Consider the following 26,120-nt stretch of genomic DNA (forward strand, 5'->3'; position numbering starts at 1 on the left):
TTTAAATAGGCAACAGGGCCCGACGCAGTAATGATTGCGGATCTCCTCTAGCCGACCTACACTCGTCGCGTGTCCCACTCACCATGGCAGGCGGCTGAAAACGGCTGACAGCTGATAAAATCATTATTGCACCATATCTAGAGCAACGCTCCAGCGAAAATTCTGAAAAAATCTTTTCGGATTGTCTCGATTTGAAAAGGCTCCGGCACCAGCGCGCCAAACGCCAAAATATCTGGAAACCACCGAGTGCGGAAATCAAGGGAGGCAACTTCGACTGTAAAAATTTTTCTGTACTTCCTTCATTCGGAACCCGAACTCGAAAGTAGGAGGATTGGTGTTGGGTATAAAATACCCCCAGCCGAAGTTTGTAAAAAAGGCCGACCCTTCCAGGGCTTTTTCGGCTTTCGACCTTGTGTGGCATCTTTCTGAACCCCCTCGACCGTTCGAGCTTCCATAATACCATCCGGACTTCTCCGACAATGAGCTTCTCCATTCATCTACCGGACTGCTCCAAATGCTCTCTAGGCTTCACTATCAGCCGATTTTCTACAGTGATCAACTATTCTCCGAATCCCCTCCAAACTTCTTCCGGCCACGGACGACTCTACTCCGAACTTCTTCCGGACTTCATCAATATCCGAGCTTCTCCGACAATGAGATTTCTATAGTAACCAGACTCCATCCAAGTTTCTACGACGGTCGACCACCTTCCGGATTCCATCCGAGCTCCTACGAGAATCGGATTTCAGCTGAACTCCTACAGTAGATGGATCCCAGATGAATTTCGACAACGGAAGAGCTCCACTAGTCGGATCTCTACTCCGAACTTCTACCACAAGCAGTCTACTCCAAACTCCTACTGCAGGCGGTCTACTCCGGATCTCTACTGTAAGCGAATTCCATCCGAGTCTCTACTGTAAACAAATTTCTTCCGAACTTCTATTACAAGCAGACTTCAGCCGAGCTCCTATAGTGGACGGATCCCAGACGAGCTTCTACAACGGGACAGGCTCCATCGGCCAGATCACTACTTCGAGCTTCCACGACAACCGATCTTCGATCGAGCTTCTACAATAAGCGGCCTCCTTTTAGCCTTCTACAAGAATCGAACTCCGTCTGAACTTCCATAGCGGATGGATTCCGGACGAACTTCTACAACAGACGGGCTCCAACAGCTGGATTTCTACAACGACCGACCACCTCCGATATCTGTCGTACCACCCTAGCCATCAACCTTCAATAGCGTCAGCCGGACTTCAACAACGCCAACCGGACTTCCACAGGATCCTCCAGACCCCTCCAGCGGACGAACCTCTCCAACATCATCCGAAGTCCACTGCCGACCGACCCTCTGTCGGATTCCTCATGAAACCGGACTTTCCCAACAGAAAGTCTCCATCCGAGCTTCTACAACAGATGACTCCCGCCTGCAGCGTTAGCGCTCTAGGCACCCAACAACAGTAAACCCGTCAGCAACCTCGAAAATATCTGAGCTTCTCCTGGAGCGACGAGACAGAGAGCCATTCCGCTCCGTCAGACATCCCAGCCGAGCTTCAGCCGATAGATTCGAACTCTCTGGCAAGTCACGACAATGGCCACTATCCTACTCCACTCTCTGTAACGGATTCTGCATGGCTCCACCACTTTTTGACAAGTCACGACAACGGACACTACTCCACTCTCCGTAACAAACTCCACGTGGCCCTGAACGGCTCCTGACGCTACTACTCTCCGCAACAAACTCCACGTGGCTCTGAACGACCCCTGACGCCACTACTCTCCATAACAAACTCCATGTGGCCCTGAACGGCCCACTACCAGGCGGTTACAGACGTCGCTGTCAATCAGTTATGCTCTCCATCTATAAAAAGGGACCCCCAGATACGTTTCTTCTCTAAGCTCAAAACTCTATCTCGAAATTTTGCCAAAATCCCATTTGAGCACTCCATTTCTGTTGAAGCAGAGTACTGACTTGAGCGTCGGAGGATCTTGCCGGAGCTCCCCCAACTCCGGTTTAGACTTCTCTTGTAGGTCCCGACGGCGGCCGCGGTCATCTCAACTCCAGCTTCTCCGACGTCGATGGAATTCTGCACCAATAATAACCAAAACCAACAAACTCTAACCGCCTATCATGCTAAAACCAAGAGGATTCACTCTTTTCCTACACCATGCCATTCCACTTTTTGCTCTCTTGTCTTCATCAATTTGTTGCATTAGTATCTTACCCTTTTCTTACTTGCTATTTTTTATTCCTTTCCTATTATAAATACGAAGATGTTACATGACAAGTTCATGCCTACAGAAAAATCTTTTTTAGTTATTGTTTGTCCATCTAACGCCAAAACAAATAGATTGTAATAGAATGTCACTTTAAAAATTAGGGAATTCACTTTGTCTTACAACATTACCAATTCACATATCGATGCTTTTTGTTCCATTAGTAGCTTCAGTTTTTATTTTTACTTGACATTTTTTTTGCTCCTTTTCCTCTATAAATATCCATGCTGTTAGGTGACAAGTGCAAGCCCATTGGAAAATTTTTTTCGTTTTCATCCATTCCATCCCAATTTAAATCAACAGTCTAAAAAACTGTCACACTGAATCAAGGGGATTCACTTTTTCCTTCGTGGCAACCCATTTGCCATTGCTATTTCCTTGCATTAATAGCTTTTTGCATTTTTTTTTCTACCTGATGCTTCTTACTCTCTTCCAAGGTTTTATGTCCTGATGAGATGGAGGGCATCCTGACCGTTTCTTCCTGTTCTTATGAAAAAATGAGAGTGTGATGAGTTCAGAACTTCAAAACCCATCCACGTGGGAAATGAAGAAGAAAGGGGAAAGAAGAAAATGTACGAAAGATTTAAAAAAATAAAAAAAAAAAAAAAATCATTATGGCCTACAGCTTGCATAATTTGTAAATGGTGTGCGCGTATTGGATGAACAGTGTCCAATGCTCTAACTTTAAGCATTTAAAGAGGGCAGGATCCTCCATTAGATTAAAAAGGTGAAGCACAGAAGACATATTTACAATTAATGTTGTTGATGTTCCTGAAGTGCAAAATAAAAAACTACAAGCAACAACTGTAGGGTATATTGGCTCTTTTTCTCAGATGTGGTTTTATTTGATGAGTGATTATGTGGTCATTCACTTGAAAAATATAATAGATCTCAGGTTGCAACGCTCTAGCTACACTGATGAGAAACAATAATGTAGAAACTTATTTCGGAGAAGCATATTAAGCTCTAGCCTTTTTTTTTTTTTTGAATTTTTTTTGTGTATAACACCTCTTATTGTATATTATTTGCATATAAACATATTAAAATCTCCCTTATCCCAATAACTATCCAGTAAAACCAAATTTAACTTTGCATAAGCCATAGTGAATGGTTAATTTGTTCTGTATCAAAAAAAAAACAATTTGTTTATTTTCATTTTTTTCACTTTCATATGAGAGTTCTAGCTTAGTCATATTGCTCTTCAAGTTTCTATCATCCCTGCATCTTTGAGATAGAATCAAGATCTTAATTTTTAAAACAGTGCTAGCATGGAGCTCAAATTGGACATGTCAAGAAGCAAGGGACAAATGAGGAAAAAAGCATCAATGGAATGTTAATTGGAGGATATCTGGGACCAGAATTCATGATCTACATATATTAAAAGACAGGTCCTCCATGCACTCTCTTGTCAAATCAAAGACATAAAAGCTTCCATTTTAAGGTATGGCATGCCCATTGTTGATGACTGATTTAGATCAACATCTGGTTCATTGTCATGCTACATTATCATGTTGGCAGTTGGCTAATCTTAGCCAAAAGTCTCCTCTAATTCTAGTCTATTGTACGAGCACCATCACAAGAACGCTACGCCTGTAGCCCAGTATAACTAAATAGATCTATTGAATAAGTTTAATATATAGACTTTCTCAAAGGGACTGTGGTTCATATTCAAGATGAAATCCAATGCTGAAGATGGGAATGGCTTGTATTTTTTCGGATCATAGAAGCCATAATCTAAACCAAAAAATAGTTTCTTTCAGGTAATTTCAATGTTCCTAAAGTTTTTTATTTTTTCTTTTCTGGTGATTATCAGATCATGGCTTACCCAATGTGAAGGGGTGAGACATAAAGAGCTGGTTGGCTATGTCGGCCTATTAGATTGAGAGCAACATTATGTGATATGGAGAACTGCAGAGATAAATACAAGCTCGATGCTCAAGCATGATAAATTTTGTAGTTTGTGTTGAAGCTACAAGGATGAATAGCCCAGTGTAAGTTAGATGTTGGGGGAATGAATTAATATATGCTTGTATTGATACAGGTTTTACCAAAGAATGCAAATAAGAATTGAACATTAAGAAACCTGCAGTAATGATTCATCCACAAATTATTTATATTTGATCAAAACTCCCCAATGGTTCTCATGCCTCTCATATCCGTGTCCAACTGCAGCATTCCCACGTTTTAATGCGATGATCATGCTTGGTACAAATCTTTGGACTTGGCTAAACAACATAGAATTTTGAGTATTCTATGTACTTGTCTTATGCGCTTAAGCTCTGATACCTGATAAGTGTACCATAAAATAAAGGTCTCTACTTTGAAGATAATAATGTCATGGAGCAAAGACATGCCCAGCAACAGAAAAAACCAAGCTTAATAACCTAACAAAAAATTTGACCATGCAATGAATAAAAGACAACCAAAATGAGGATATAGAGTTTCCAACCTTGATAGAAATAAAATTACCAGCACAGGGAGGAGGATGTTGCCTAAAATCAATAATGCTGTAAACCTCATCATACTCTCGAACTTACAACCATGATTAGAGTATAAGCATTGGGTTAATCTTTCAAACAGATGCCGTTGCCCCACAAAACTAGAGCTCTTGATAATATTTACTACAAACATCACACTTTACTGAAAGCATATCTCATACAGGAAGGCATAACTAAGGAGCACGGTACCGACTTGATTATGTCAAAGAAGATAACATAAGCATTTAACCAGCCCACATAGAAAAGTTATATTTATGGAACTGCAACAATAATTTCAAATATTTATTAGCACTATAATTTGCTCAGTGGAAAGAAACACCATCCTAATATTTTGGACAGGCTTCTTCCTAAACAAAACCTCACAGCATTCACCGATAATATAGCCTAATAACCATATTCACAAATTTGAATTAATAATGTTGTGGCCAGAAATGCAATTTATGAAATTCTCTCTCTTTAAACGTCGAATTATGAAGAGTTATATGAAAGGCAGCCGATCGAAGCTGTTCCTTGGCTTGATGCATCATCAATCATATTTATAGGTTTGGTCCAAAGAACTCCCTTGGAATCTAAGTACCACGAATCCAAGCCCTGTCCGTGTTAAAAAGTTTCGATGGTCGCCATACCAGATCTCCATTTGGTAGGCTCCTGCCGCATAGCCTGGTCTAGCAATAAGCGGATACAACTAGTTATGTTTATCTAAATCTGACTGGATATATACACTGGTTGGTCTTTCAACTGGCCTTGCTGTGGACCATTTACCACCCGCAAACTGTGTTCCCAACTTCTTTGGAAAAAATTCTTGGATAGACCTAGTCTACCACTTGCATTGTAGATGAAACTATTTTGAATTGAAACATTCTACAACCACCTCAATAGCAGTGTGTTGAGATGGCCAAGCAGCGGTTCATTGAGATGGTTGCAGATTTTTTCAATTCAAAATACTGATATAGCAATTCTTCATTGACTTTATCAATAGTATACGTGGTAGAGCAACTTTATCCAAGTTTCTCCTTCCTTGGACGTTGGTGTTGCATGATCCAAGCGAAAGCATTTCTCATCTTCTCAATCTAGAATATCACAAATTGCTTAAAGCCGGATCCACAGATTCCGTAGACCATCACATCATCTCACCCATGAGTTCAGATGTTTTAAGCTTTGACATTGAATCCCAAGAAACCTGAACAAGGATGGATGGAAAGCAGGAAACTTGTGTATGGAAACCATACACAATTTCATCAGAGGGATGAGAATAGCCCTGAGTATGACAACTTAAATTTGTGGCTCTGCATAACCAACTGGAGTCATAATTTCGCTTGGTTAGCTTGTCTATCAAGTTTGTAATAGACTAGAAGCTAATCTAGCCAGGTGCAACGCCTGGCTTTACCTGCCTCAAGAAAGTATAAAGCTTGCATACCCTCTGACACAATGCACCTCCCAGCTTGTGGAATGATGTCTTAAAGTTCCAATCCACCTGAATCCCCATTGCTGATTACCGCTACCCATGCTTGCCACATTACAACTAGAGACTTCCCTGCTTAATATATATTGGAAATATAATTATTCTAATGTTTGCTACGAAAGTTTTGATTTATTAGCACTTAGTTCTGAAGGAATTCCATGCAATCTTCAATTAAACCATCTTTGCCATGGTCTTGCATTCTCAGCCTTAATCTGCCGTCATCAGATGCACTCTTTCATCATTAGAAAGGACAGGCTCCAAGTTCTTCATCATGGGAAATAATACCTAACAAGTTGGTGAACTGGATCATAACACATCCCTGCAGTTGAAATAATAAGCCATAAAATGATGGTAAGCTTTTGTGCAAATTAAATTTATCTCATTGAGCATCCCAAGCAAAACATCATCAAAATGATAAGCAGAGGCAACTCCAAAAAATTTTCCCAGCAAGAGTGAGTCCAAAGCCACATGCTAAAAATAAAAGCCTAAAATGGTAAAAGTCTTCCTCAACATATAACGAAATGATAAATGATTGTTAGAGGATCCTTGAACAAGAAAACAAATCTACATAAATAAAAATCAAGCATCCGCAATCGTCACTTCGACCTCCACACCAGGTTCAATTGTGATTGAAGTTATCTGCTTAACCACTTCAGGAGAGCTCATAAGATCAATCACTCTCTTGTGTACACGGAGCTCAAACCGATCCCAGGTGTTGGTTCCTGAAACGACAGAAGTTGCAAACAAAAACTTGCCCCATTAAAAACTTGAAAAAAAAAACTAAGAAAAAGAAATTAATTTGAATGTCTAAATTAGCAAGAATTTGCTGAAACATAACTGAATTCAGTTATTTGTCCCTCCTTCCACCGAAAACAAAAATTGCCTATATCCCTCAATTAACCTCAATGAAAGTTGTTAAAGAAATAAGATTGAAATCAAGGTTCCAACAAATTCTTACTGAGGGATACCGTAGGTTTATAGGTCCACCATCTCTCCATATTTGAGTTAGATAATAAAGAATTACCTCCACCTTGCAATCCAGACCAGCAAATAATAAATTGCAAAATTTAATTGTGGTCCACCATTTTAACTATATCTAAAGAAACACAAAATTCCTTCCCCCCTTGGTGGGTAAAAAAAGATCAAGAAACCATTCAAAATGTTTGTCATCTGGAACCATCTCATTCACAGTTGTGTCAGAAGAAAATACCAGGCTGTAAGGAGGTTGTTCCTAGACATTGATTACAACAAACATACAGTTACCTTTTAATTTTCTTTTTTTGGCAGAAACATACTTAACATCAAACGATCGCATATACTACCCCCTAAAAGAAGAGACTCGTCCTATAACTCTTTGAAGACATAATCCCCCCACCCCCACAACCAACCATATACAGTTTATAGTCACCTGCTCTGTAGAACCCTCTAATCATCTCCATCACTCAACAAATCCCTCTCAGAAAACATAACCATTATTCTAGACAAGCATGATGGTCTATGAACAGGCTGGCATGAAGACATCAGTTCCAACGCTTTGAACATATCTCGAAATCAGTCAATTTGTAATTGAAACATACATGAACATATATATGAATATGTATGTACATATGTGTGATCAATAAAATAAAAACAAGACCTGACTGATAGATTTCGGAACCCAAAAAAATAGGTTTCCTCAAAGGCATACAAAAAAAATTAATGCATGGGTCTGGATTTAAGTAATTATAATTTATATTTTAATTACATTATCATTTTTCTGGAAACAAGAATACTCAGTTAAGGATCTCAGTTCTAGATAGATTGGACTGAGCATCAGTTTTATAAAGCTCGATTTTTTGAGACTTCATGAATTTAAATTTCAGCATCAATTGTGTCTACACATCATCATCTGCTCAGCCAATTTATCCAACCACCACTATCACAATGAAGAAAAATAAAGAAAAACCTCCAGAACATAAATACAGACATATATAACTGAAGAGCACGGCTTTAAACAAAAACATCAAATAATCTCCAAGGCATATGAAATCAGACTAATTGCTATAGGTAAAAATAATTACAAATTGTCGCATACATTTACATGCATTAGCTCTTTTTGAAGTATATTAAGTTTTTATTTGTTTTTATATTAGTGGTTAAATTAGACAGAGCATCAGTTTTCAAATGCTTGATTTCTGACATTTCATAGACATAAATTTATCCTCACTCAAATCAACCAAACAGTGATAATACCTGAAGTGCCTCTTTTATTATTTATGCAACTATTACTATACATAAATAAGATGTATTTAAAGAGACCAAAGAGAAATAAGCGCCACTCTTTACATATGTAAATAGTTTATTTATTTGGTCACTTTCATTTGCATTTAGCATAACCAATGAAACTATGTTATATCAAATTAAACGTACTTAGAAATATAAAAACTCCATTTAGTAATAAGCAGTAACTATCTAGAAGATGTCATCATTTTTTATCAGCACAACTGATAGCATGCATTTAAGCAAATCAGTTTTGCAAATCAATTTATGTCACTTCATGAAGACACAAATGTAGATTTAGAATATAGTCTATTGAGGGAACCTCACTCTAGAGACAACTCATAAAACTATATTTACAAATTTTAACTGGTATATTTAATCCTGGATGCTGCATTAATATTTTCTAAATGTTCTACCTCATATCATGCTTCTAATAGCTTTTCCACAAATTTGCAAATACTCAGAGCGAGCTCAGGTATGGCACAATTTGTACCATGCCAGCACTAGGTGACATGGGCACAATATGCTTGCATCAGACCAAATGCATGGTTGCCAGAAAGACTGCGACATGACTCATCATTGTGTACCCCATATATTTAGCTCCTTTCAAGACTTTTACCAAATTTTAAAAACTTAATTGGATGCTAAAATTTGACCGAGCATCAGCATTAAAAAGCTCGATTTTTTGAGACTTCAAGGACACGGATCTCAGGGGGTGTTTGGTTCGAAACCGAAATCGGAATGAATATGGGAATCGAAATGGGAATGGAAATCGGAATGGCGTGGAATCGGAATCGGAATGGCCAAATCCTCCGAAGCATTTGGTTCGTGACCGGAATCGGAATCGGAATGAAAATTTGAATCCATAGAGGAGAGTAAGGATTGAGTTCTATATACATTGAGCCATTCCCATTCCATCCTGGAATCGAAATCGAAATGGGACTCCTCCCACCCAAATGGTTGGAATGGAAGTCACCCATTCCAATTCCGATTCCAGACCCCCACTCCCCCCAACCAAACACCCCCTCAGTGTCAACTATATCTTTATATCATCATTTGCTCAGTCAAATCATCCAAGCATTGAGCTCTAAAAACCTATATAGTTGCAGCTTACTTTGTGTATTAGTGGAAACATCTATTCGCACTTGATCATATCTTCCACCATTATTTAATGATAAAACTATTCCACCAAATTAATCAACTTAAAACACACTACGAACTTTAGTCCAGATGATGCAGTGATTATATAACTAATGAATCTTCCTTTACTTGTCCAACAGGTATAGAACAGTTGAGATGTTCTTTTACATTACCTTATCAAGGCATGTAAAACATCTGTCAATTTATAATACATCTTGTAACAGTTTAATGTGCAAGAAAAATACAAATATAATAATGATTTCTACAAAATTAGCTGATACAACTTACGTTGTAAGCTGACCACAAAATCATTAATTTTTTTTCCTTGAAATGGTTCATTCTTCCTGGTGGTCTGCCTTGTTTGTTAGATATTACATAAAATAAATGCCACATAAAAAAAAAAAAAACATATCAGGTATACAATTAGGACAAAATACACTCTAAAACTAAAACCAGCATTAACTACTACCTCCTAAAAATCCTTAGGTTGCGTTTAGTGCATCACCAGGCAATCTTGGAAGGTAATTTAGATTGCCAGTAAGATAGATTGCCATCATTAAATTGCCAGTAATGTTGATTACTGTGTTTGGTACAGACAAGTAATGTTGCAGTAAAATTATCGAAAATCTTGATTGACATATTTGGTACGACAATTAGATTACTCGTAATGTGAAATCAAATTTTCAAAATGCCCCTAAGTCAAATCTATTAAAAGTCCATGACTTGCACTCAAAATCATCCTAATAAAAAATTAAATTGAGCAAAATATGTGGAAGGTAGAATTGAGCCAATGTGTGGAACAGCATTCCCAGTATGACTTGCCTAGCTGGTGCTTCCTAGCTGACTGTACTAAATGCATTGATGTTCGGGTGCGAGAGAAAAGGTAACTCGCTTTTCCTCAAGTTCCAAGCTACGACGCAATTCTGGTCTGCTCTTTCTGAAACTCGAAAAAGGTCGGACACTTCGGCTCGTTCATTCTCTTGTCAGGATGGGTCCTTCATCACTTCACCAAAGTAGTTATTTATTCAAGTATTCAGAAATCTAGCAAAATATTTTAGTAAAAATATTCATTAAATTGCATGTTAAAATATGGAGACAAGTAAAAAATGAATTCATTATAACAAAAAATAGGGGGCTAAATTTTGTGATGCAAGAGGTTGAGGGGAAAAGAGGAGCGGCTTCACAAGAAGAAAAAGAGGAGTTTTGTTTGATTTTTTTTTATGAGGGTAATTTTGTTCAAAAATTGTACTGCAAGATTACTATAATCTGGATAGGAGGCAAACGAGATTGCCACTCAAAAAGCATACCAAACACAATAATCAGATGGGCCCGATTTAAATTGCCGGCAATCTATTGCCAGCTACCAAACGCAACCTTAGGCTTTCTTATAGAGGACAAGCAGAAGTGGGAGCATGATAACAAGTAGCTTGACAATGGAATCAGCTATTATCATTGTTGGGGAAAAAAACCATGATAGAGATAGTTGTCACTGGATATATGTCAATTCTCCAAAACCAACGACGCCTTTGTTGGTTAAACTGAACAAAATTCGATCTCTAAGGTGACACCCATTAAAGATTAACAGAAAGGAAGAAACTTTGCAGGGGGTAAATACCCTTTAGATATCTTCTAACAAAAAGGAATAATAGAAGAAGCGAAAGAGATAAAGGCGGGAGAAAAGGCGTCACCTTCACCACAAGGGGACTTCCTGGTGGTGATATGGAGAACCTTGGTGGGCATCCTCACCGGTCCCTTGACCCTCAGCCTCTTGTCCTTCGCTCCCCTCACCAGATCCGCACAAACTACAACCAAGAGCACCCATAATCGATCAAAAGATCATAAAACGGACCAAAAAACGAAATCGAATATACGAGATAAGTTGGATCGAGGGGTACCTTTCTCGAGATTTTTGACGTTCTTGGAGGAGAGAGTGATCCGGATGCGGTGGAGCTGCTCCTGGGACTCTTCCAGTCCCGGCTTCGCGGGCTTCATCGCAGCAAACGCCATCTCTGAAGCAAATAGCACTCCCCTGGTATCGTCCGACGGGAGTTCACAGAGAGAACCCTAAAACTCAACCCTCGAACCGGAGGCGAAGAGAGCAGAGGAGTTTGAGAGCGGCGCTGCTGCTGATTCGAACTCCCGATGTTTATACCTTACGTGCTGAGGACGAGGGTTAGGGTTTCTCTCACCCTGTTATACATATTTGCGCTGCATCCTGATGGTGCCCTAGATCTAGGGCTGCAATTGGGGTTCGACCCGTTGGCCAATACGGATGCGACCCAATTTGAAAATGTTTATAATTTTTTAGATCATATTATTAATTTTTTATAAGAATTTACAAAATGATTAATCCAAAATTTAGATCCATGTTTATTCGATCTCAACACGAGAAATTATATCCTATAGGTCGTTGGTCATGCACTCATCTTAGAAGTGGGGTATCGAGAAAACTATTTAATAAATAAAGTTCATAAGAACAAGCAGCTGTGATCTGTGATGTGCATGTCTCCATAGTATATACAATATAGGGTATATTTCCTCCCTCAACCTAGATCTAAATATTTAGCTTGTATCTAGTCATGCTTAACACTAACTCAGCCCCATTGAACCTTTAGGCCTAAAATTGCTTTGGTAAAAACCAATTCAACTCGAATCAATGACCAATGTATTAGGTTTGGATCCACAATCCTGACCTGAAACATATGTGGATTAGGTCTAGATTAAGCATGCCTTAGTCCCAACTTGATCTATTTGTAGCTCTCACTTCATATCATAATCAGTATGTCTTTTTACAAGTCCCGGATGCGATCACTAGATTGCATATGTAGATTAAGTTGGGACACCTAACAGATTCGGAAGCCCCAAAATAAAGGAAAATGCAAGATGAAAATAGGTTACTATTTGATATTTTCTTAAGAAAAGAATTATTGACAATGAAGATGTAGTTTTTTTTTTTTTTTTTTGGATAAAAAAGCTGGTAGCTTCTTCACCCAACCCAAATTATAGGTGTAGTTAGTAGGTTTTTCCCCCTTTATATGTGTGCGCGTGGGCACACATTTTTCTCTACCAAAAAGTTTCATGGTACAAATTTATTCAGTCTAAATGAAGTTTCTTCTTCAACTTTTGAAAACAAGATCAATACCTTACTAGATCCCGAATTATCAAGCCATGTTTGCTTGCCATAATCGAAATTATATATAGAGTTGCACCGATGCATGAATGTATATATCTAAATGCATAAATATAAAAGATAGAGTTTTTATACATTACAAACTCCAGAAAATGAGGGCCTTGTAATAGAAATTTGAATCGGTAGACATAGTAAGACATAAAATACCTACAGACATTGACTAGGAAAGAAGCTTGGCAGGTAGATAGGGAAGTAAACTGAACCTTCTAGGCGCATTAATTGGGAAAATCCTGTAAAGATCCGGTCTGAAGCGAGCGAGAGAGAAAATTTTACCCTTTTTTGGCCCTCCTTGTTAGATCTGATAAGAGTTTCCAAAACAAGCCTCAAGTTCTTTTATTGTTCTTAATGGTCTCTGGGACAAATAAGATGGAGCTAGCAACAAACAAAAGATGATTATATCGGTTCCCTCGTAGTAGATTATATCGAGAGGACAATTTGATCAATATTGTTCTCCCTTTCTTGTTGGTGGATTACTCACGGATTTTGAGATAGCTTGTTAGATTTTGTTTCATACAATGGTGGTTCTAGGTGTAGCATGAGCAGCACCATTCATTGTCATAATTTTTACTGCTATTCTACTACTGCTGTATGAAAACTTCCCTCTTTGTAATCACATTCAATTTTTCAACTGACATGGCCCCCAAAAAACCCAACCTTACGATGTAAAACTTGGACCACAGGCCAGTGAATTTCCATCATAAGTTGATTGAAGCTCCAAAGGTGAACACATCCAATTTTTCATATTATGAATCATATTACATAATAATATACAAATACTAGAGAATGACAACATGTTTGCACACAATTCAGGATGAATTAAATATCAATGTTAGTAGATAATTCAAAACTTTGTGAAACAGAGGCTTCAAACATTTAATCATCATGGGCTTTTTTCAGCTGTAATTTGCTATCTTGCTCAAAATATATGTTGATACAAACCAATATCTGGTAGGAGTGGCCTGGTCCACTGTATCAAACATACAAAGGTTAACCAGAGATGCTTCATAAAATAATCCAAAACCTACTTTTCAAAAGGTACTGTCTCTCTCCCTGGCCATGTTTCTATCTTCTCAAAATATCTCACCGGCACAACACCATCAAGTCCCTCAGTTAATATCACCTCATTATCCGAAATGTAAAGCTTCATTCCTTCTGAGAAGCAAATCAGTCATGTATCACATGTTAGCTTACATTTTAAAGGTTCTTTGGAATTAAAATGCAGTTATGTATAGCATAAATACCTTCCAGTGCCTTCCTAACATCCAAATGAATCAAGACATTGACATCTCGACGCATGCCTAAATAAAACAATTAAAAGAAAGAAGCATTAGTTGATAGATGTTGGATATAAACAACAATGCAGGTGTGGCAACATAGAGAATTAAACAAATGGATGCATGGTACGTCGGTATCTGGATTGTGAGAAATTAGAATACTACACGACTTGATCTGTGCTATTATTGAACTGTTAGATATAAGAATGTTACTGGACAACAAACTACTATTACAAGAAATTAATTCAATCTCTGATAGGTCCTCTGTGTTGAAGAATTAAAACAAGAAGTTTGTGTAAAATTTCCTTCAAAGGGATGGTTAAATCTTCATTCAAAAGTGCATAAGGAAAGGAGGATCCTCCTTCATAAAATGTCTAAATAAGGCAGATGTGAAAGAGGATCTTAATCCCACAAGAAGTTTGTGTAAAGTTTCCATCAAATGGATGGTTATATCTTCATTCAAATGTGAAGAAGGAAAGGAGGAGGATGCTTCATAAAATGTCTAAATAAGGCAGATATGAAAGAGGATCTTAATCCTTTTGAGGCACAATTATTTCGTAACATGATTAAAAAAATTGGTGCCAAATCTAGCAACATAATTATCCAGTTTGAGATGAATGAGACACCTATGATACTCCTCCTGCAAAATGCACTACCAATGTGTAAAATTGAAGAAGGCTCAACTGGTCAATGACCATTTTAATTTCCACTATATGGTAAATAGCTAACACAAATATCAGCAACATATAGTAGCTAATAGGAGAGAACCACAAAATAATCATGACAAAAAGCAGTACATGTGAACCATATTTTCTCTACACCATTCACTTCGCATGCAAGTTTTACTAATCCACAAATGTTGTTCCCCCAGAAATTCAAACACTAGTTTAAAGTCACTTGTTGGGAATGACTTCATAATTTACATTAGGTCACCATCAACCACAGGCCACGCTCAGAGTAATTTCTTAATTGTCATCGAGTTGGACCAAATCTAGTGCTTGCATAAGCAAAGAAATTTAGGATCAAATTTGCGAGTATTGATATTATTCTGATCTTCGGTTCCACCAAGCAAAACATTTACAGTTCTCACCTCATATAGAATGAGCATAATGTTACTTTCAAACTAACTAGTGAAGAATCTCTTATCATATCAGTCCAGGATTGGTGATGTGGATAACAGTCTAACCTTGAGAGATTTTATGCTAGATCTCAACTTGATGTCAAACTTTGGACTGTGCCATGGTAAATTTGGGAAGAGAGAGTGGCTTGCCATGATACCTAGAAAACCAGGTACCAAAAATGAAAATTTGCCTTGCTAATTACAAAGTTGAAGCTCATGCAACCAGGCAACCATCCTAGATATGACAAGACTTGAAAATAGCTTTGAAAAACAGGAGAGGGAGTTTTGGCACAGAAAACTACAATATCTTTTCCAAAGATATCAGGATAAAATAGGATATTATGAAAAGTACAACAAGAATGATTGTTTGATAAAGATTATAAAAGAAAGGCAAGATAGAAAAAGGAGGAAAAGCTCATTTCTGATATCCATCTCTTCAACAGAGTCTAGTGCTGGTGATGACTATGATGATGATAAACAACTGCATTTACAAATTCAAAGAAATAAGTCTTTTTATGGCAGGAGAAATAATTTTTTTGTGGAGTCACATTGAGAGGATGTTAAAGCACAATATGCCAGCCAGGTTGCTTCAATCCATAATGATCTCAAGAAGGGCAATTCTATATACCTGATATGGAACATGGGCATGTGGTTCAAAATCAAGAGCAATTCCTACACTCGAGGATTTAGAGGTGCTTAGATTTTAGCTTTCAAACCTAGTTGATACTTGCAATATCTGTTTTCATTATTTTCCTAGGGCCCAACAACCCAAAAATGAGACTAAACGAAGAGTAAGTGATGCGGCACCAAGAAAAATCAAGATGGCAAATAGAAATGAAAAATAAAATGAAAGAAAAAAAAAGAAATCAAGAGGAAGAAAAATAGCCCACTTTAGGATTTTCAAGTTGTCATTCCAAGTTATCTCCTTCAATACAATAGGAGTCTTTAAATAGATCCTCAAATAAGATAGAAATGAAATCACATCTTAATAAAAGTGATAATCATATTTCTCGATATAGAAACAAGATAAAATCTCTCAAATAAGATGGAAACAAGATAAAATCTCTCTAAGATGGAAACAAAATTTTCTTTCGATATGGAAACGAACTAAAATTTTTCAAATAAGATGAAAACAGGATAAAATCTCTCTAAGATGAAAACAAGATTTTCTCTAAATATGAAAACGAGATAAAATCTCTCAAATATTCAAAATCCTATAATTCCTAAATTACGACGCCTCCACCTAAAATAAGTGCGGAATCCTTGATCCTCATCAGTAAGATGGCCAGTCATTCAAACAGTAACAATAAACTTCTCAATGTTTCAGCTAAAACTAAAGCAAACTACTTTGCTAAACTTTGTAGAAGTTTTAAAACATTTAAGAAATAATTACAGGTAAAGCTAAAAGTTGGAAGACAAGAGCAAACCCAAGAACTATTGCATTTCCTTTGATTGAATCCAAAAAATGGACATATAAATAAAATAGGTGAACAACTCAATAATTCATATTGACAATTTTCTAGAGTTAGAGGAGCATAATTCTATTAGCTTAGAAAAAGTCTCAATGTAGCTTAAAGCACTAAAATATGTATCTTATAGTCTTATGAGGTTCTATAGCTTGAAAGTAACCCCTTAAAAACAAGATATCTGAAGCCCAATTTTACAAGCCAAATATTGAATTGACAACTATAATTTCATAAACTAGTAATAAAATACATGCAGGAAAGCATGTTATAAATAAAAGGGATACTGCAAAAATAGGGCTTGATGACAAACATGCACCATTTGTGAAGTGTGTTTTGTCATACACCCCATTTGGCGTTACTTTTAGAGGGCTCAAATTGAGTATCTTATAAAACATACCACTAATTACTCCACCATCTGTAGGTAAGCCACTTGAGAAGTGTATATGTAACCTTGTCATGCGATTAAGCCCAGACTTCAAGATCGATTCCAAGTTCTTCTTATAAGTTCCATGCACACAAACTGTATCATACATTATTTTTTTTTTCTGAAAAATATTTCAAATGCTTCAAAAGATGGAAACCTAGTCACGACATTGTTTGTGTAGCACTTTACCTGGTATTTCATCAGCAGATAGGATGGGCCTTAGTAAGCTTTCTGAGCTAATAGTCTGCAAAGAGGGGGAATGCAAATCACTGATCAAAATATATTAAGAATAACTGCAAAAAAAAAAAGAGCACTATAAAAAGTATAAGCAACTGATGCATGAGTAGGCGTAGGCGTTGGACAGGTTTTACAATAAAATAATCCTAAAGCAGTAGGTTCACCAAAAAATAAAAATAAAAATATAAAAATAAAATCTTAGAATACACTATGCAAGTAGAAAATATTTTAACAATTGATTATCAATCACTTACTTACTATATAAGTCCATCATCCAATAGAGACTACCTCCAATGTTACTGCAATATTTTCCAAACAATCTTTTTTTCTGCAACTTCCATCCATGTAATAGGTAAGCGTATGCAATCCCCTCTTTTAATTAACCTTTCAGAAATAACTTGATCACCTCTCCTTACCAACAATGCTGAATTCTTCATTGGGTGCATAACTGAACCATCTCAAGGGCTTCTCCAGCATTGTGTCCTCAAATGGAGCAACTTACATGCCTTCTCTATCTACTTGTTCAACATAACATTTTCATCTTAACAACATCCATCTTGTTGTATGCCTCCTCTATTAGACTTATTCTTAAACCTATCATTTCACATTCATCTTGTTCTCCTGCCCACTCTATTGCCCAACATTCTTAACAACACAATTTTATGGAGCTTTTTAGCAAATCAAATCTTCCCTTAAGGCATGCATTGGTTACATAACACTCTTTGAAAACCTCACCACTTCATCTACACCACTCTTAAACAATCAACACAATTTTATGGAGCTTATTAGCAAATCAAATTTTCCCTTAAGGCATGCATTGGTAACATAACAGTCTTTGAAAAGCTCATCGCTTCATCTACACCATTCTTAAACAATCTGACATGTCTTCGTCTATCATTTTATCCATTTTTATAAAAGATTTCAATAAGAGGACCACTCTCATTAAAAAATTTCATAGCAACAACTCTGGGAGGATCTTATTTTGGTCTCCATCTGCTATTGATACAATATGATTTCATATTTATATCTAGGCATCCAGACTATAAGTTTTTACTACCAAGTGCAGTGCACAAATTGCATTATCACTATTAGCTTTCTAATTTGGCAAGTTCTTAGGTCCTAAACTATCATAATAGTTTTGTTCTTACAATTAGTCTAACTTTCACTTTGAAATAAAAACTATCAAAAGTTCACAGTTTTCCTTTTTTATAACTCACTCAAGAAAATTGTATAATGGACTTTTCTGGTTTGCTCTCTCATATGGTACAAATACATATCACACGCAACAAAGCTAAACAAAGGGTTGCCTATGAATTGCAATTGGCAAGTAGCCAATTGAACAGCCTTGTATTATTTGATCTTATTCCTCAGACATATTCATAACCACATGCTAGGCTTGATTTCACACCTACATTGCAGTCTTTGCATCAAATGCTTAGTTTCACTAGCATGACAATGTAGATTGAAATTGAAAAATTGAACCCATGATAAGTGGGGATGTGAAATAATTCTTTTGGTAAGTAATATGTGCTTTATTTATGTGTGACAGTAGTAAATGATACCACTCAACAGCCAATATTGGAGATTAGCATATACTATGGTTGTAAAGCCAGATTACATAGACTAACAAAAGAAGGCATGAAATGCCAATTGAGCCAACCAAAATGCACAAAAAACACAGAAACCAAACTCATGCAAAAACCATGCAATGTCCAACAGTGATCATGCAACAACATCAATGCAACAAGTCCACACTGTGGAATACACCTGGTGGCTGCAGCAAGGTAGAGGAGAGGGTTACAAAGAGGGCCCTGAGGGGCCCGCTCAGCCTAGGACACCGACAATCTCTAGTCAGCAGGATTCTGTTGCACAATACAAAACCATGAACCTGACTGGAAGCAAGGGCAAGCATGTCATCAGCAGATCATTCAATCTACTCTGAATTAACAAAAGTGGTGGATGGGCAACCAAGAAGGGCTGCCTGCACTTTATCTACAGCCGCATTATGCATGACTCACTCAACTTCCATTAGGGTTCTCCCCAATTGCTGGTGAGGACCCCTGCACATCCCCAGACTCCAGCTTACCAACAAACTAGCGCTTCTTCATCGTGAGCCCTTGGCTCATCACACATGGATAGGCATTGCCAGCAACCATGGCCGATGGACTAGTGTCTCTTACCATGGCCCTGACAATGCAGTCGCCAACACTGGTGGGAGCAGAGGATAGCCCACCAGATTCTGATCATCTGATTGGATATTCTTAGGAGTAATCACCTTGCTAACCTGATCCCCCAGGAGAGGACAGGCAACATGGTCAGGGCCAATATATCTGCAACCAAAACAAACTATCCATAAACTCCTACAGACAAAGGGCTGCCACACCGTAGTATTTTGTGACCCAACATGGATACTGGAAACGAGCAGGCTTGTAAGATCCGAGCGCACTCATGAGATCCAAGTGCACTGCTACTCCAGCATGATGGGCCTTTGTCAACAGCTCCATAGCCATAGCCTTGGTGAAAGATCCACCCTGAGTGAGATTCAACCACCAAGGCGATATTCATCGTCCAAGCCTTATCCCAACACTCCCACAACAGTTGCGGCAGACAGCCACACAACTCCCATCTTGATACCATGGGCGACTGGGACAAGCTCAGCCACCAGGCTTCCAACGCCAATACCCATCTGGCAGCCTTCCAAGGCTGGAACAACCACACTTTGAGCATATCCTTCATGCAAAAACAAAACCCGAGAACTTATTCAGATATTTGTCGAGAAAATCAGGAAGGGGAAACAATTATACACTCCCAACAGTGATTGTTCCATGATTTATGAGATTCCACAAGCACAATCAAAGAGTTTGACACAAAGAAAAAAAATGGATGGGCAGATAGTAATATTTATTATTCATCAACAGAACCGATTATACTCTTCTTCTTCTCATTTTATGGTGAAAGGAACAATGAAACATTTGCTGGATAAGACTCATCAAATAGAACACCCCTAGACCCTTTATCTAAGAAAGAAACAAGACATCGAAATAAGATATCTTCATGTATTTACTTAACACAGAGCCTAAGTTCAAGCTTTCAAATGCATCCAAGCAATTGTGTATCAATTGAAAATCTTCACCAGATATTCACATCACCTGTTTGCCAAAAAAAAGCACACATAGAATGGTGTGGCCATAGAAAGCCATCAAATTATTTTCTAAAGAAAATCTTAATGACCACAAATTTTCTAACCGAGCCTTAGCTTACAGTTGATCTCGGATGCTAAACTTTCCTAGCCTTCAAAATCCACTAGAAATAACAAAAGCAATAACAGGCTCCAAAAACTAAAAGAAAATACAGACGTCTAACTACTACTGAAGCAGAGGGAAAAAAAAAAGAGTCTATGTGCATGCTGACTTAGTCTGTGGAATTGGCCAAGGAATTACCATAAGGTTACTCCATGTTTGGGCTGTCTAAAAATAAGAAATCAATGTCATGATGATTTACATATTTACATATCTATATTAGCTTTTTGCTTGCATGCATCACACAAATTCCCATATTCATCCATCCTTTCTCTAGTCTACTGACTCTACTCACTCTTAGAACATTTTATTGCACAAACTCAAAAAAAAATAAAATAAATAAAATTAAAAAAAAAAAATCCTCACTCTTACCTATCCAAAAACGTGCAAAATCCTAAATTAACATGTGTAACTGGAAAGCAGCCCCTGCCTATAATGAACTTCAATACATTATTAGCTTTTAATTTCCATTTGAAATAAAAATCAAATATGCAGACAGATCTTCCAAGCAAAACTCTCTGCCCTCAGGCCATTCTTTGGATGATGTACATATAATCTTCTAGGTTATCCCGCCTCTTGGAAGAAGTTAGGATCCAAAAGATATAGAACAGGAGTTTCAGCCAATGCTATGTGCAGGGTCGGCATGAGAAAAACAAACTTTGAGGTGAATGCAGAAAGGTTGGACATTTCTAACAAGATCCAAATCCTAATGTTTTCATTTCCACAAAATGTGCACAGAACTCAAAATATCCATATAGATGTCTCAAAGAGGAACTTGAAATGCATAACTTGTAAATTCCTTTGTTAACTTTTATGAATGTTAAAATTTCTAAAAATTATTTAGCTACTACGCACATGCAGTAATATCAATATCTCTGTAGCATCCATTTGTCTCAGCTAAATTTCATACTCTAGAGAAAAGAATGATGATCATTGTCTTAGATATAATATACGATGAAATAAAAGGATGATCCGCATCAGTTTTAAAATATCTGCATACAAAGATAAAAAGGACCACAAGAAGAGCTCCAATTTTACTAATAAAGGGAGTTCTATGAGTTTCCATCATTAAAAAAAATGGCAGCCGCTTAATTAGAGAAGAAAATCCACCGCTATTGTGTGGCCTTGATTTGCACGAATCAAAAGCTCCCCATTGTCTTCCAAGAGGCTAAATCTTTGCTTATTATCCCTCTTCACTGCCTGAAAGTGTAGTAGGCAACCATAAACAATTTGTTAAAGAAAAATCATGGAGGAGAAAGCTGCTGCTTATTAATAGAATATAATGAAAGGTCTCAAATAACTAATAATTTATTGTTGTGATGAACAAAATATCTGAAGAAACAGCAGCAGATATTCCCTGCCGTTGATACGTAACAGAAGTACATTCCACCAAGAGTTTAAATCTAATTTGCAACTTAAACAAGAAAACATCTAATTAGATGAAAGAATAGAAAATGATACACGATTAGACAATAGCAATTTGTAGAGATTATTTTATGCATTTTGTATTTTAATTCTCGGTCCAACATGTCCATTCTATAAGCAATACTCTAAACCAACAAAGCAACTAATTGTATGGTTTAATTCAGTGATTTGTCAACTATCCATCGATGAAAAATAAAATAAAAATTATAGTCATGCTTGAATTTTGTCAGCAAAGAGTCTCCAAAACAAGGCTATCATAGTACCTCAAACCAAGGATTGATGATTTTGAATCAATAGGCATCTTTTACAGAGTTTGATGTTGAACACTCTGAGGTTTAAATATTTAAGAATCGCAAACAACATATACTTGCACCAATACATATGTATATGCATACATAACATAATGTAGCTTTGTCTAAAGAGACAACCACCTTCCCATACAAAAGTTATATGACAATATCAACAAAATACTTGCATAGTTTCAACCATAATTAGAAAAAAAAAAATCTTAATTAAGGGTTAATTTATTGTTTTTAAGTAATTCACACTATACAAATTTTAAATCATGAATTAATATTCATGTTTGCTTTTTATCCTCGGAATGAAGAGATGAGGATGACTATCCAAATATGGATGAAGCAATTCCTTACAGATAGAGGATGTTAAACTTGGTGGCATGTACCTGGAAATCCAAGGATAATCAGATGTAAGCCAATAATACTATACAAAGATCAAACAGTGGTACATATTCTGTTAAACAGTGGTACATATTCTGTTACATAGATATTGAATTCAATAGAGATATTTAGCATAATCATGCACCAAATCACATTTTTAGATTCCACTGAAAGGAAATTCTGTTTAATGCAGCTGACAAGATACTGTAGCATTTAGAAACAATTATCAGATAGGAGGCAACACAGAACTGACCTCTTTAACTTCTTCAATAGTATGTGATCTTAATGGAACTTTTGCATAAGTTGTCATGTTCAACTTTAATAAATCACGGACTCGGACATACCCATCACTTCTTATATCCAGGTTCAACTCAGAAGCCATATGGCGCAATATCCGTGTCCTGTAATTGTTCGATCAAAATAAGTATCCATTAAGCATTTGCCATAGTCTGTCTAGTTTTGCACCAATAGTTGAACAGAAAAGCTTTCTTTGAACTAGCTCTCTGGAAAATAGTAAACCCAAAACCAGGTTTTACCATCTCTTATTCTTGAGAAATTCATTCAAAGTGTCCAGATATCGAATAGCATTGTGAATAATTATTGGTTCAATAATCGAAAATAGAGCCATTCAACCAGAGTTGTAGTTTAAAAGATATTGACCAGAATTAATTTACCTTGGATTTGGGAAAATAATAATCATCCAGAGAGTTCATGCATTATAATGCCTCCTACCATTCAGTTCCCCATCCTAAACTACTCTAAATCTCATTTAGAGTTCGACAGAAACCAATATACTTATCAAAAACCAAACTTTAAGAAATTAAAGAAGCAAATAAAATGACTGAAGCAGAAAACAAGAGAAAAAAGACAAGAAGCGAGTAGATTACATAAGCCGACCAAGAGCATCAATGCGATTGCTATCCCCATCCGCCCCACCTCCTCTCCCGCGGTGCCGGTCCTCTCTGAAGCCGGAATCCCTCCCTCTCCCTCTCCCTCTCCCGCTGCAAAGAAACAAGAAACTCAACTGAGACCACCGAACGGATTTAAATCAGAGAACAGAAGTTGGGGCAACGAGGCAGTACCTCGCGCCTACCTTCTTCTGGAGGTCGAGGAAGCGGAGATGGAGGCAGCAGAGAAGGGTTTGGAGGACGAGGAGAGATTGGGAGCGGTGGGCTTGGGATTAGGGTTCGCCATGCGAAGAAGGCGGCGAGGATACAAGGGAAGAGTCGACGGGAATAAGGTTGTAATAAGGTTGGGATAAGAAGAACAAGAAGAGCGAGAGATAGGAGGCGGTGGTGGGGGAGGGCGGAAGCGCAGGACGCGGAGAGCAGAGGTGGCTGAAGGCCACATCGAGAAGCAGAGATGAGGATGTGCGCGGAGAAATTATTGAGCACACCCGGTCCGACAGCTCAGCCATAGATCGACTCTGTAACATCCTGCCGCCTGGACCATGTCACGAAGTTGCACACTGCATTAGGAGATTAGAATAGTTCTACCGCATATATCTGGTACCACCAATCCTACGATGTATATCTTATGCCATCCAATAACAAATTAATATATTTTTTAAAAAATAAAAAAATATATTATTATATATAATTAAAAAATTTAAATAAAAAAATTATTTTTATTATTTTAAATAAAAATATTATGTTTTGGATGATGTGCTAGCTTATTATTAGATGGTGTAAGATACACGTGATAAAACTATTCTAACCAATAATTTTTTCCGCATCGAAAGATTTTGATGGACATATAGTTAAATCAATTATCGAAACCAACTCACACCGCCACAACTAATATAATATAATATATGCTCACACAAAAATCCCAAGCAGAAACCAAAAGACCCCTTCGATCTGTCTTAGGTGCTCTCCTTCCTCACATATCTCCATAAAAAAGAGAATGAAATAAGGAGAAAAAAAAAAGCAAAAAGAAAAAAAATGATCAATCTATGTGAGAAAAGGCCTAATCTTTTAATTTTTTTCATCTTTCCTTCATTGATTTTGCCTATATTTTTTTTGAATTTTTCATCTATTTTTCCATCCAGGAGTCAATCGGTTGGGATGCTTGGAGAGGTGGTAGAATGGGGAAGCTTTGATGGTGGCTAGCATTTTATCTTAATATTTATATATATAAGAGTTTAAATGGTATAAATATATGATCGATCAATTTATAACTATAGTTGAATTGTGCCTCATTGGTTAACATAGAGGCCAAGACAATCTAAAGATCCGGAGTTTTTTAGAGATAAATTTAAAATTCGAATAGTTTTCTTTTAAATCCCAAACTTTATAGATATGCTAAATAAGTATTATTTGCACAACTGTCGTCCCTACTCTCTCTCACTCCCTCTTCTCACTTATAGGAGTGTGTGTGACCCTTGGTCAAATTATCATTTTATCCTAATCATTTTAAGATTTAGGACCTAAATATGGGGGGTGAAACTTCTGGAAGGGCTCTGCACTGATGGTGTTTATTAACTCACAAACACACCCAAGCCTCAAGTGTTACCCCAAACCTTTCATGCTATTAAAGCTCCACTTGCAGATTGGCACAGTTGCTTAGGTCATCCATCCAGTCGCATTCTCTACCACACTCTCAAGCAGTTTTCATTGTCATATTCTTCTTCTTCTAGAGATCTTATTTGTGATTCTTGCTGTTGCCCAGATATGGCTACCCAAGAGAGAGAGGTGAATTGAGTATTTTATAAAATTTTAAGTCAAATTAAAGCTTTAAATAAATATGTACTTCTAACTTAAGTGATTATGTAATAATTATAATATATAGCAACTGAAATAAAGTATATAAGTTGCTATGTAAGAAATAAAAACAAGTAAAGTAAGAAACTAAGGCAAGAGAGTAAGTACAATACAAACACACAAGATTTATAGTGGTTCGAAGTAATCTGCTCTTATGTCTACTCTCCAAGCTCTCCTTGAAAATTTTACTATAATCTCTTAACTACAGTGTATTTATTTTTTCGAGCTCACAAACAAACCTAATTAATTTTTTCAAGCTCACCAACCACAATCCTACACCGATAGTTTTTCGAGCTCACTATCAATCCAATTGATTTTAATCTTTGCTCACACACCACAACTATACAATAATTATTTTTTCGGACTAACAATCAATCCCAAGTTTCTTTCTCCAAAAGAAACTTGTAAAGAAACAAAAATATAAAACAGAATTTCAGCACAAAATGCAAACAAAAAGAAAACTCTTTTAAGCTCGATGAAGATATTGCAAGGTTGATCTTTGAAGCTTGAACTTTTTTTTTTTGATGCTTGAAATGATGCTTGAGATATTGGAGAAATCTGCTCTTGAAAGCCACTGAAATATGTGCTTGAATCTCTCTCTTTTCTCTCT

The 26,120-nt window shown here is 37.0% G+C and overlaps 2 protein-coding genes and 1 non-coding gene across 5 annotated transcripts; all 3 read right to left on the bottom strand.

The window, feature by feature from the left end:
• Positions 1–6,649: 6,649 nt before the first annotated feature.
• On the bottom strand, positions 6,650–11,815 carry LOC105054772 (small ribosomal subunit protein uS10z/uS10x). Its single transcript, XM_010936363.4, has 3 exons — positions 11,532–11,815; positions 11,325–11,438; positions 6,650–6,959 (listed from the first exon to the last, which is right to left on the bottom strand). The coding sequence occupies exons 1-3, from the start codon at positions 11,641–11,643 to the stop codon at positions 6,817–6,819; spliced, it is 369 nt and encodes a 122-aa protein (XP_010934665.1). The 5' UTR covers positions 11,644–11,815; the 3' UTR covers positions 6,650–6,816.
• Positions 8,044–8,131, bottom strand: LOC114914721 (small nucleolar RNA SNORD36). Its single transcript, XR_003802334.1, has one exon. It is a non-coding gene; the product is annotated as a small nucleolar RNA SNORD36 (small nucleolar RNA).
• Positions 11,816–13,620: 1,805 nt separating the features above from the next.
• Positions 13,621–24,202, bottom strand: LOC105054773 (uncharacterized). 3 transcript variants are annotated; one of them, XM_029267514.2, is made up of 9 exons: positions 23,842–24,196; positions 23,636–23,749; positions 23,002–23,149; positions 21,757–21,846; positions 17,300–17,354; positions 17,084–17,206; positions 15,287–15,378; positions 14,068–14,124; positions 13,621–13,978 (listed from the first exon to the last, which is right to left on the bottom strand). In XM_029267514.2, the coding sequence occupies exons 1-8, from the start codon at positions 24,096–24,098 to the stop codon at positions 14,098–14,100; spliced, it is 906 nt and encodes a 301-aa protein (XP_029123347.1). In that variant the 5' UTR covers positions 24,099–24,196; the 3' UTR covers positions 13,621–13,978; positions 14,068–14,097. The 3 variants fall into 3 exon arrangements, 2 of the variants coding, with proteins under 2 accessions (XP_029123347.1, XP_010934666.1); XM_010936364.4 differs by lacking the exon at positions 15,287–15,378 and having other exon boundaries at positions 23,842–24,192; XR_012135702.1 differs by lacking the exons at positions 13,621–13,978; positions 14,068–14,124; positions 15,287–15,378 and adding an exon at positions 19,115–20,077 and having other exon boundaries at positions 17,142–17,206; positions 23,842–24,202.
• Between the last annotated feature and the right edge of the window lie 1,918 nt (positions 24,203–26,120).

Source organism: Elaeis guineensis, chromosome 12, assembly GCF_000442705.2.
Source record: "Elaeis guineensis isolate ETL-2024a chromosome 12, EG11, whole genome shotgun sequence".
NCBI lineage: Eukaryota > Viridiplantae > Streptophyta > Magnoliopsida > Arecales > Arecaceae > Elaeis > Elaeis guineensis.

What these genes read in the sequence shown, in the direction of transcription:
- LOC105054773 (XM_010936364.4), bottom strand. Translation starts at nt 24,098, where the DNA reads ATGTGGCCTTCAGCCACCTCTGCTCTCCGCGTCCTGCGCTTCCGCCCT. An exon ending in ATCTGCTGATGAAATACCAG is followed by an intron (nt 17,207 to 17,299) that starts GTAAAGTGCTAC and finishes TGTATGATACAG; the next exon opens with TTTGTGTGCATGGAACTTAT. An exon ending in AGATGGTGGAGTAATTAGTG is followed by an intron (nt 14,125 to 17,083) that starts GTATGTTTTATA and finishes TGTTTTATTTAG; the next exon opens with GCATGCGTCGAGATGTCAAT.
- LOC105054772 (XM_010936363.4), bottom strand. Translation starts at nt 11,643, where the DNA reads ATGGCGTTTGCTGCGATGAAGCCCGCGAAGCCGGGACTGGAAGAGTCC. An exon ending in CGTCAAAAATCTCGAGAAAG is followed by an intron (nt 11,439 to 11,531) that starts GTACCCCTCGAT and finishes TCTTGGTTGTAG; the next exon opens with TTTGTGCGGATCTGGTGAGG. An exon ending in GAAGTCCCCTTGTGGTGAAG is followed by an intron (nt 6,960 to 11,324) that starts GTGACGCCTTTT and finishes CTGTCGTTTCAG; the next exon opens with GAACCAACACCTGGGATCGG.